The sequence below is a fragment of the Harpia harpyja genome, chromosome 2 (assembly GCF_026419915.1).
Source record: "Harpia harpyja isolate bHarHar1 chromosome 2, bHarHar1 primary haplotype, whole genome shotgun sequence".
In the NCBI taxonomy this organism is placed as follows: Eukaryota; Metazoa; Chordata; class Aves; order Accipitriformes; family Accipitridae; genus Harpia; species Harpia harpyja.
Window position 1 is genome coordinate 17,073,937 of NC_068941.1, and position 12,838 is coordinate 17,086,774.

The 12,838-nt window shown below is 35.2% G+C and overlaps 1 protein-coding gene across 1 annotated transcript in view; it reads right to left on the reverse strand.

The window, feature by feature from the left end:
- The window catches only part of TTC29 (tetratricopeptide repeat domain 29), a 151,545-nt gene that overhangs the window by 76,309 nt on the left and 62,398 nt on the right, over positions 1-12,838 (reverse strand). The window contains exon 7 of the mRNA XM_052815364.1: positions 8,921-9,006. Coding sequence (XP_052671324.1) covers positions 8,921-9,006 — 86 coding nt within the window. The remainder of the gene's footprint in view (positions 1-8,920; positions 9,007-12,838) is intronic.

A 12,838-nucleotide genomic window follows, 5' to 3' on the forward strand; every position in this document is an offset into this window, starting at 1 on the left:
TGGGTAAGTGCAATAATGTGAATTGTTCAGAAATGTTTTTGTATAGCAGCACTGTGATCCAGATGTCTGGACTGCTTTTATCACACTGTTGTGTCTACATGAATGTACCTGGCTGTCAGATTGCTGTAGCCTCCTAAGACATTAATATCATACTATATGCATGTGCATGCTTAAATGCCCATTACTTCTTAGACAAAGCACCTATAAATATTCTGTGTCATGCTTATTAATATCCTTAGTCCACCCATGAACAGATATTTTTAATTACACAAAGTTTTCCTAGCTAAAAGCAAACCAACCCTTAAATTTGCATAACACAATAGAAAAAACTGCAGAGATAAACTAGTAAGGTATAAAAAAAAATGTTAAGTCAGTTAAAACCCATTATTTTTCTGCATACCTATATGGAAGTTAAGGAAAAGTTCTCATTCAGCTGAAAACCTTATATTCTTTAAGTTTTAACCCATGTAAGAAATGTAGTAAAAGGATTAATAGACTGTTTTTATTGACTGAATAAAACTTGAGTCATTTACATGCAAATAGACACTTGAAATCTTTTGCATCCATTTCAGTGCTAAAAGATAGTATTTTTACAATGTTTACTGTGTAATATTCTAATATGAAAAACAGCAGAATGAAATGGTGGCCATTATTGCTATATGTAGTCATAAAAAGATTTCAGACAGAAATATTTTAAATATTAATATTACTAAAATCACTTAAAGCACCAAGGAATGTTAAATCGATTTATTTAGAAGTACAATTTATTTCACACTTTGCTACCAATTCTTTTGATCAGCTCTGAAATAATACATAAGCTGAAAGCAAAACAGCAAAACAAATTGCTCCTAGCAATGAAGCAGCAAGCTCTAGGTTTTATACTGGCACGCTTCAGTGTTTTAACTTCCCAGGTTATTTATCTATCAAAGGATAAATTTTAAATTCCTTAAGATCTGATGCCTGAATCAAGACCTCCTATTCTCCAATCTAGCCATCGATGGTTCTGATCAAGTTGTTAAGCATTTGTTTACACCTGAATATACGAGTTGTCCCCTTGAAGTCAATGGGAATAACTACTGAAATTTAAACACATATTTAATAAGTAAATTGCTGTAGCTTGAACCATACCAATTTGAGAAACCAATCTAATTTTAAAAGCCTTACTTTAGAGAATTTTTTTTAAAGCCTGTTCATTTGAACTAAACTATACAACGGAAAACAACACCTCCTAGATAATGAATATATTTTCATTTAAGTACTGAAATTCCTGAGTTTGTACAGTGTGGGTACAAATGTTTCATTTCTCAAAACACATTAAAAGTCTGACTTCCATAAGTATATTATCTAACAGGATTAGAAAATTGCTTATATAGTTTTTCAGCCATTTGCTACAGCCCTGGCTATAATACGTGCAGTTTCACTAACAGACATACTACTGACAGTTCTTAAGATCTTTCATGCTATTGTTTCTCAGATAATATAAGCTACAAACTTAGACATGCTGTAACTATCTCTTTCCCTCAACTATATACAGCATTTAGGTTCCAAGGTTTAGCACACCTAAGCTAGAAATCCAATATATTCTAAAGTATATGTATATATATATGTATAAAGTTAAATAACCTCTATAACATACAGCTATACCGCTTTGTCTTTTTTGTTCCTAGCCTGTAGGAATGAAATGAGTGGAAACTTGTATATCAGCAGTTATTTAAAAAAAATAATAAAAAAAGGAAAGTATATTTTATTAGCTACTCTAAAAATAGTTTCAATACAGTAAGTAGAAAATGTCTGCCTAAACCACATCTTTTAACTGGCAGAAGACAGTTATTAGAGCTTTAGAAACCTCAGTCAGGGCAAGTGGACTAATTCTAACCTTATATCCCAGATGGACACTGTATAGCTGCGGTCACAATCTGGCTCCTACCTTGCCTGGGAAAGTATAAGGAAGAGCCATCTCCACTGGCCATACCTAGCAGAGAATACACAGAGAGTAGCAGAGGTTGTTCCATCCCATCAGCTATATCAAAGAAGTAGGACCAGAGTGAAGGCTCCATGATTGCCAACTGCTCTGCCCTCCATGCCTTGGTAAAAAATAGATGCAAAGATATTTTTATTCCCTTGCAGAGCAGTTTAAGGAGTTTATGGCTTTGTCCTCAAAGTTTCAAGATATTAGAGCTAAGCAAACCTCCAGTAAGGGACAATTTGCTTCTTTTGCGTTCATACCTAACAGCTAGCAACAATTTCATGGAAATGATTCAGAGTCATATAAAGAATTCTCTTGATCTTAGGATATCTATTGTTATTATTAATGCAGAAGCATGTAAAAATTCTTATTAATGTTGCACTGCAGCCCCCTCCAGTTCTTTTGCAAACTTATAGAGAGAGTGTGTGTGTATGTGCAAGTGCATGTGTGTATAAGGTAATAATAAAACTTTTCATTTTGTATCAGATATCCTGACTCAAAATCTTACCAAAAAATAGAGTTTGAAGTTTGGGAAAACACATTTGATATGTTAAATGGCATGACTTCTAAATTCAGGATGTTTAATATATATATATTTTAAGTAAGGCTACATAAACCTTATAAATATATATATATACACCCAGCAACTTTCATACTGTTTGGGAATTAAAAACAAACACGCAAACAAAACAATGCCCTCCACACATAGCCCCCAAAATTGGGGTTTTAAACTTTTTGTCACCAACTCGTATTCAGATTCCTGAGAACACCAGTGGTCAGATAGTCCTACAATTCTGAAAAGGTGCTATAGATTTATCTAATGGAACATGCAGTCAAATCTGCAGCTCACTGCAGTTGTCTTGCTCTTTTGGGATGTATGAATGATTAAATTTAAAATCGTAATGGATGAGATGAAAGTCCACTCATTTATGGTGTTTCGGTAGCTAGTCTTATGGAACATCAGACTCCTGAAGGTTAAGGTTGATACCAACAAGTTACTAGTGCATTTATTTTCATTGTTGCTATGGGAAAACATGGAAATCTGATAATCTGATTTGCTTGTTGTCAAGTAATAGATTTTTTACATATTTATTACTTTTGTTTCTCATGCTTTATAATTTTTGTATAATGACTACTGTAATTCTGCAGCAGCACTGCATTTAAGAGTGTTTGCTTACAAAGGGTATTCTTGTGGTATATTTATCTTGACAAAAATCCAGTTTACTGAGGGGATTCTGATTAACCAAGCAAAATGCAAGTTGAACCACAAACTCAAAAGAAAAATGATACCATGTTCCAAGGCAATTGTAGTGGACACCAGATCACCAAGGTGCAAATCTGTGTGGTATACAGAAAACTACTGAAGGAAATAGCGTCATTACATCTCAGGGCTACTCAGAACATTTTCCTTGGTTTTTTTTAGGTTTTCAAGAAACTGGCTAAGATAGAAAAATGATTATCTAAATTAAACCAACAGAAGAAATCCTTCCTTCACTAAGTGACTGTTAACTTTCATATCCAAATAAAAAGTTAGATCTTTCCTTCAAGAATTAAGTGCTAAATTAACAACAAAAAACTAATTGAATGACCAGACATTCACCTCTTTCCTGAAGTTTCAGGTCTTCTTTAAGATTCTCAACACAAATAACGTCCAATTTCTTAATTCCATCAGTATTTGAGTCAGTATATTTTGTCAGGGCAAAGTTCACTACCAGTACTAATTGTTCTCACATAATTTTGTTTGTACTATCTTCACCAATGCCTGGCAGCAGTGGGACCTTTCAGAAACATGAAATTTAATCAGTTTCAGAATTGGCTCACTAATTCTAGACCTTCAAGAAGAAAATCTTTCTCTTTACATAATCCATTGTCAGTGTCAAGACCAATCAGAAGTGTCTACCTTCAAAGATGACTCAGAGTTTTGTCTGGTTTTTTATTCCTTGGATATGAAAAATACAAAATTTCTATACAAGTACAGTTCTAAGAACAATTCAGAAGTCTCTTGAAAAAAATTGAAGCCTCTAGGAATGGTGAGACCTTTTCTTAAACTGGTATGCTAAAATGTTTTTTCAAGCACATGACGCCATTTGCTAAGCTGAAAATGTTACACTTCATTACTAATGGCTAAATATCACTTACAGATGAATAAAGGACAATCTGGCTGGTTTAAAAGAAGGAGGTTTGAAATAATTCCCATTGAGTAGTATCTTTTGATGTGTTTTGCGCATCTCCATTTAAGTGTTTCTTTTGTAGTAACAGTAATGAAAGCTTAAACCTAAACTCAGTGGTCTACCCAGACACCATTGACAGAAACGTGTCTTGAAGTTCTGCCTTCTAGCAAAGCACTAGAATAGTAAGCAAATCTCAAAGGAATGACGCTCATTCTTCTCAACTACCTTTCGCAATGTTTAGGAGAAAAGAGGGTAACATTCAGTCTACTTTTCGGAGTTCTTTTACTTGCTGAGATCCCCCTTGATTCACCAAATTCATACACACATATGGGCATAATCTATATAATTAGATAGAATAGTTATAATTAGATAAAATATACCATGCATACTAACTTCAGAATATCTGCATCCTAGATACATTTACTTATATTCTCTCTAGCTGCATGAGTTGAGACAAAATTTTCACAGACACTGTTTTGACACAGACTTTTTCAGAAATTAACTTTATGGTCATAAATCACCTCTGATTACTTTAATAGGGTCATTTTGAATGTGAAGATGCCTTTGTAAGTTCATAAATTTTCTTGATAATTTTATGCCTGTGGCTTGTATATCGTAATTCTGACAATTCATGCACATAGCATTATGTCATAAATTACCACATTTATTTTGGCATGAGTCTCAGTACTCATGAACACTGCCTCTATTATTTAAATATGTAACATATCTGGAACACAGGATTCAATATCCAGAATAAAGGAATACTTAGAAAAAGCTAAAACTCAGACAAGGGATGAGGACTGGAATTTTCCTGATGATTTGAGATGCAACTCTAATTGAAAGAGAAAAAAATCCATGATGCCCAACTCTTTGAAGCATTCTTGAAAGCCCAGTTTAAAAAAAACATTCCCACATCAAGCATCAGATTACAATACCTTATGCAAGATTTCTAATGACACAGAAGTGTTTCACTTAATACTTAGCTTGTTATACAAGTCTGAAGAAAAACAAGTAAACATTAACTTTTTCTGTAAAATTAGCCTAGATGGAGGCTATAATGTTTAAGATAAAACCTCTATAATGTGAACTATTAATATTTTGTGTCATCTTTTGTGGAAAAGCCATTAGGCTTGATTATAAACCAGATGATATGAAAAATATTATGAACATACCACGCTGCTATTGAACATAATTAGTTCTCAGGCTTTTAAACTTGCACACACGTATGTTTTTACATCTGAGTAGGTCCACTGAAATTAATCATATATATCAAATAAAATTAAACCAATTTATACAGATTATACACCAAATCAAATTATGTTAGATTAAACACAAAGTGCCTAGCAAATAAAAAACCTTCTCCAACAAAACTAGCCCATTCGATACAAAGTGACTGCATATTTTTGATATAATAGGCTGCAGCTTAATCATTTCAACCTTTAATTACTGCATCAGATAATGAATATTTTGAACATATGCTTCTCCACTCTGCTAGAAGACATGAATGAAAGAGAAACAAGTTTATATGCATGCTACTGTGTGTGCATGTTGGGGGAGGGAGTAGCACGCTAAAGAGCAAAAGGAACCAAGTGGCAACAATTGGAGGAAATGGTATCTGTAACAGCTGCTCCTTTCAGATTCCCCTAGAAGGAGACTGCCTGAGGTGGACCACAGCACAAAAGGATAAAGAAGATGAAAACTGATGCAAAGCAGGAAAATAACTGCTGAGACCCCTGAGTCTACACCCGAATAGTCCCAAGCTGTGTGGCAAGACCTCTTTAGCATGCTACAGAAGCTGGTGATGAACTACATATTACCATGAGGCAAACTGGCTCCTAGCAGTATTGTCTGCATGTTATGTGTAATGATAACCAGTAGTCCCCTGGGAACAGGATGCAATGATTTCATCTCTGTAAGCATCTGAGCTCCCCTTGGATACAGAGACCATTAAACAGAACAGAAGGGTAAATTTTAGGCAATGATTTCTAATTGGAGAGTGAAGACAACTTGTGCTCAACAGTACTGTCAGCCACTGATATTTTACTGCTGTCTATATTGATCACTGTCAAGGACAAAAGGAACTAAAATGTTACCCCTTTTTCTTAGTCCCATAACACACACTACATTTTCTGAATGAGAGTACCTCATAGGTTTCTTATGTAATATTATTGGGAATGCCATTATATTAGGAAATGCCACTATATAACATAATATTATATTGTTTACACTGAAAAGTATTGGTATTTTCATTACTGTTGAAATAACATTTTATACTCTTAACATAATGTATCATTTATGTTTTGTACTACAGAGACTTTCTCTTTTAACAAAAATGCACGTTGCTTTCTTTACCTGTCAGGTGTTTTTGTAAGACTAAAACCAATAGGCACAACCTATTATGTATACACTTTAAATTAATAGTAGTACATTACAAAATTCAAGGTTTCAGAATCTTCCTTAAAAATAATAATTCTGTCAGTGACAAAAAGGAACGGAACTTCCAAATGATTGCTGTAACTTTTTGGTGGGAGGCATGGGGGAGCAATGAAGGGAAAGGACTAGCTATAAAATGTAAGCAAAATGGATCCTGAGGAAACAATGCCAGGACATCTAATATTTTTTACACTTTCAAGGGTAGTTTTATCCTTTGTATGCCATGAAAACTGTGCAGTTTTGTTAATTAATTTCTCCTGTGATGGAGAGATCAAATATGCATGCAGGCTTCTTTATTTAGCACATTTGTTTATCTTGCTGCTCTTCATCATTCACACAGCTTATTGTGACTCTCAGAAACTTAACAGAAAAGTTGATCAGGTAAGAATGCCAGCACACTTGTCAGTCAAAAAACAATGCAGATAAACTTTAGTACAAGAAATTCTACTCTAATCTGTCATACTGTATTCTTGGAAGAGATCAAATATCCTCTTCTCATTGCTGTTGCAACTATTAGATATAATTTTATAAAATTATATGTAGCTTTTTAATTTTGAAATATTTTCACATTCAGCTACAGACTTTGACTGCAACTGATGTGAGAACGGGCTCCCACTTCCCAGCATTCAGTTGATTTACACAGAAGATAGGTCTATCAGCATTGAAGACTTATGTATAAAGATGGTCAGTAACTTTTGGAAAAATCATACGTCCTGGTTTTGGCTGGGATAGAGTTGATTTTCTTTCTAGTAGCTGGTATAGTGTTATGTTTTGGATTCAGTATGAGAAGAATCTTGATAACACTGATAACAATGTTTTCAGTTATTGCTAAGTAGTGTGTATACTAAGTCAAGGGTTTTTCAGCTTCTCATGCCCAGCCAGCAAGAAGGCTGGAGGGGCACAAGAAGTTGGGAGGGGACACAGCCAGGGCAGCTGACCCAAACTGGCCGAAGGGGTATTCCATACCATGTGACGTCATGTCTAGTATATAAACTGAGAGGAGTTGGCCTGGGGAGGATCGCTGCTCGGGAACTAACTGGGCATCGATCAGTGAGCAATTACTTGTGCATCACTTGTTTTGTATATTCCAATTCTTTTATTATTATTATCATTGTCAATTTATGATGATGATGTCAATTTATTATGGTTTATTATTGTTATTATTATTATTTCTGTCCTATTAAACTGTTCTTATCTCAACCCACGAGTTTTACTTTCTTTCCTGATTCTCTCCCCCATCCCACTGGGTGGGGGGGAAGTGAGTGAGCAGTTGTGTGGTGCTTAGCTGCTGGCTGGGGTTAAACCATGTCATCATATCACAAAACATTAAAAGCATGTAAGAGGATATTTCACGAGAGAAATCTAGAACCCCTCCTACACTGCAGAAGCCAAGTAAGCAATATTGAAACCCATGTTGAATTCACTCTGTGACTTCTTTTGGTCTATTTCTGAGAAAAATAAACCACCACAACAAATTATCAAAAGAATGACCTCTATAAAACATGTTCATTAATAAAATACCAAGTCATTCTGCAGTTAAAGGAACAAACAGAAATAGAAACAGTAATTATCCAGCTGATTATTTGCAATAATCATGGACAACATATTCAAACAAATTAATTTTCCACAAAACATTTTTAAGAGGATCATGGAGGACTGTGACTTCTCTGATGACTGGCACAGACAAATCGAGTTGCTGCTTATCTTTCTTCTCACACTGATCTATGATGAACTAGAGGAACCCTCCTTCCAGACTAGAATTCCACACGTAGAATTCTCATTGTCTTAGAATTCTTATGTATAAGAGGCTCAAGGGAAACATGAGAAGAGGAGCTTGAACTCAAGTGTCAACAGAAGGGATTACATCAGCATTACAGCTTTTCATACCAAAAGCAGTTAATATTTCTTCTAAATTCCTGATGTTCTGAAAAGTTCAACATGTGAATTGATATATTTTAATTGTTGCTGACAAATATTGATATATTTTAATTTTTGCTCACAAATATGCTGTATCAAAGTAGTTTGCAAAACTGGTGTTTTATACAAAAACCTAAGTAAATAAAACCTGTTTTATATATGTATGAATACAGGAAATGGAAAGCTAGTCACATATAACCTGAATTGTCAATTTATATTATTTCTACAGATCCCAGCATGGAAGCCTAGACTCCATCAGTTCAGGAATTTATTGGAACCATAATTGCTTAAGCCACATGGATCCCTGTCTACAGTTATAAAAGGTCCATGAGCCAAGTCTCTCCAAGTCTTTTCCACACTCCAAAATGCCTAAGATGCCAGGGAGGCAGAGAAAGGCATTGGGAAAGCCAAAGTAACTTTAAAATAAACTTACTGATAACGCTGTCTGTTGTTCTCCAGCAAAATGATATGCTAAACTTAAGCAATATGCAGCTTCTCCTTCCATCTTCGTATCACCTCCTAAAGAAAGGATTAAAGTTACAGTTACCAGCGTAATCTGAACATAATTACATTAATACAGACAGTTCTTGCAGGTTCTTAAATAACATACAGATGTTTAAATACTGTAGTAAGTTTTTCCTCCTCCTTACCCTTGCCATTTATCTCTTTCCAAAATTATATAGTGGTAATTAAAAATACAGGCTATGGATTTAAACGAAGTTCAACAAGAAAGTTGAGCAAAGTCAGAGAAGATACCTTCCAGTAAGTAATGCAGTACAATCAATTTAATGTGCTGTAATGTTCTCTGTCATGAATTGTTTAATAATACTCACAGTGTCTTCACATTAGAAAATCATAGTAGCCTCTCTCTATATATTCATATATAAAAGTAGCTACAAATATATAATACACCCTAATATATAAATACAAAATATATTGACCCATGCACTTTGCTAATGTGAATCTTAGTGAAACACCAAGAGAGAACTTTCAGTAGACCAGGTTCATATTTCTTATTCTCATGGCTATTTTGCAAGCTACTGTAGGCCAGACTAGCTAAAATAAGGGATAACTTATACTTGCAAGCAGTAGTCATAGAAAAATCTGCACAGGCAGTTGCTAACTGAGGCGCATCACACTCTTCCATGCCAGGTTTTATTTCACTCATACTTATCTAACAAACACTGCTTGCTAGTCTTTTTATAGTGTTCCCTAATAGAAAATCATTCATTCAATACTGAATTTTATATAAATTAAATGCTTACTGTATCACACTATATTAAAAAATTTCCCTCCAGAACATGAGTATCCCTAAGAAAGATTGTAGTTGAAATTATATTAAAAATAGCCAAAAATCCAGTCTTTCTGTTGCTCAGTGTCCATCTGCTCAAACATAATAAAGAGTGGAAAATCAACCGGAAGCATAACTGCTATTTTGTAAAGTGCATAAATAAATACAGTTGCAGTGAAAAGGGAGATCTTCTACTTACAATTATCAGGCTAATAAATTCTTTATGTCCAAACACACAGAAGCCTACATCTAGTTCTGGAACTTTCTGAATGTTGTAATTGCTGAGGCCATAGTAATGCTCTATCTACAGCACTTAATATGTCACATAAAATTATGAAAAGCCTGTAACTCAAAACCCTGATGGCCTATTCCAATATTCAACATCCCTTAAAAGGCTTAATAAGGCAAAATAATACAGAAATACAGTTTCACAGAGAAATAATAAGTGAAAAGTTGGTAAGGATACAAAAAACTTCCTTCTGCACTTAAGAACAGTCTGAGAATCTGAAATGGGTAATATCTAATCCTAATTCATAAAATACATAAACATAGATGGTGGTCCAGAAGGACAGAATGGGTATTACCAATAGCAGCCAGTGCCAGTATGGGTTTAACTAAATTGTTAAATATGAGCTTCACAGACAGAGGCTATGATTCTGGAATGGGGACTGGAGAACTCATCTGAAAAGCAGCTTCTAAAGCTTAAATTTAAAGAGAACAAGGGCAAGTATACTGTGCATAGTGATATTTACTACATGTCTCAGGAAGCTATGAAAGTGATGGATTTGAAGTAAGGGCACTGGAACATCTGCCTGGTCAAAGTAAGTTTTGGAAAGGAATCAGATCCATTTTGACAATCTCTTCATTTCCAGCAGTTTTCACTAGCAATGGGAAGAAGTTGATAGGAAACTTCATCAGCAGTCCTTCGGTTATCACAGTAAATATTAGTAGCAGCAGTTTTACCATAGCTGTGACTTAAGCATATATTATAGACAACAGATGTAAAGAAAGCTAAAAGCTTGTATTTGATCAATAGATGCACCTGGAAAAGATGGAGAAGTTTTTGGGTACATGTGTCCTTCTTCAGCTGATTAACTGTATTGGCATTCTCAGTATTTGGGTACATACTCCCAAGAGAAAAGATCTTAACAGGCAACTCATAAAACGGATCTACTAATGTAAATTGCAGATAGAAACAAAATATATTATTTAGTAGTTTAATTAAAAGAAAAAGTTAGCCAAATACAATCATATACCCTCACAAATTAAACATTTGGACTGGAAAGAATTGAATTCTCGGACCCAAAGTCCTGTTTGGGTTATTCTCCAAAAATTACCACTAAAAGCATTTAGATTTCAAATCGTGTTTTAAAATATTATTCTTCATGAGATAAGGTAAGATGAGAAACTTTTGTTCTTTAGAATTAATATAATCAATGACAATATAATAAAAAACCTGAAATAGAAATAATTTGCTGGCACTTTTTAAAATAATAAATAGCAAAGTTCACATGGGCTTAGATGCCTGAAAGCTTGCTCATTTTTTTGAAGAGTATCTGCTGGTCTAATAAAGATATTTCTTTTTAGGAACTTGCCTTGGCTTCAATGACTACATTTTATACTTTTCTATAGATTGCTGTGTTATATTATCTGCCTGTATAGTCATATACTTATTTGTGGCAAAAATAATTTTAAAATTGGAAAATATTTTCTTTTTTTTTGTAATTTTCGCTAGTTTAATTCTATCTATCCCAACTACTACTCAAAGACTGTCTAACAGATTAATGTTGGGCATACATTATTAAATTTAAAAAACTAATATATCTGGTGATAAATATTGAATTAATATTATATATTAATTGTACATGCAATTCATATGCACAATATGCCCCTTAAGGAATACCATGAAAGGCTCTTCAATTGCTGTGCATGGAAAAAGATGATTATTTGAGACCACCTATCTTACTTCTGAGAAGCACTCCAATAATCATCTAGGATAATCATCCAGGAAAACTAAGCCTGAAGAAGCGATCATTTAACAGCAGCTTTTGAGAAACAAGCATTATTAAGATTTCTGGAAAATCATGTGCATTTTCATAAAGTCAACTTGTAAGATTTGCCTTTTCTTTTCTGTTCACACTCGTGTGTAAGAAATGCTCCAGAGCATGGTATTTCTAGCAGATGAACATCTCACATTATACATAACACTGAAATGCTATTCTAATTTTCCCCAATTTTAAACCTATCCACACATGGATGAAGCTTCATACAGCCATTATGTAGAACAAGGTGGCAATCAGGAGTAGTCAGCATGGATTTAAGACAGGGAAATTCATGCTTCACCAACCAGATAGCCTTCTAGGATAAGATGACTGGCTTGGGGGATGAAGGAAAAGCAGTGGATGTTGTTTCTCACAGTTTTAGCAAGGCTTCTGACACCGTCTCCCATAACATCTTCACACACAAGCTGATAAAATATGGCTGAGATCAATACACAGTGAGGTAGACTGGAAACTAGCTTAGCTGCTGGTCTCAAAGGGTAGTAAGCAACAGCATGAAGTCCAGTGGGAAGCCAATCGCTATTGGTGTACTCAGGGATCAATACTGGCACCAACGCTGATCAACATCTTCATTAACGACCTGGACGGTGTGACCAAGCGTACCCTCAGCGTGTTTGCAGGCAGTACAAAATTGAGGGGGAATGGTTGACCCACCAGGTAGGTGGTTGTGCTGCCATTCAGAGGGACCTCGGCAGGCTGGAGAATTGGGCCGATGGCAGTCTCATGAAGTTCAGGAAAGGGAAATGCAAAGTCCTGCGCCTGGGAAGGGATAACCCCAGGCAGCAGCCTAGGCTGCAGGCTGACGGGACGGCAAGGAGCTTGGCAGAGAAGGACCTGGGTTTCCTGGTGGACAACAAGTTGCCCATGAGACAGCGATGCACGCTCATGGCCAAGGCGACCAGCGGGATCCTGGGCTGCATTAGGCAGAGCATTACGAGCAGGTCGAGGGGAGTGATCCTTTGCCTCTACTCAGCACTGGTGAGGTCCCCCCAGGAGCGCT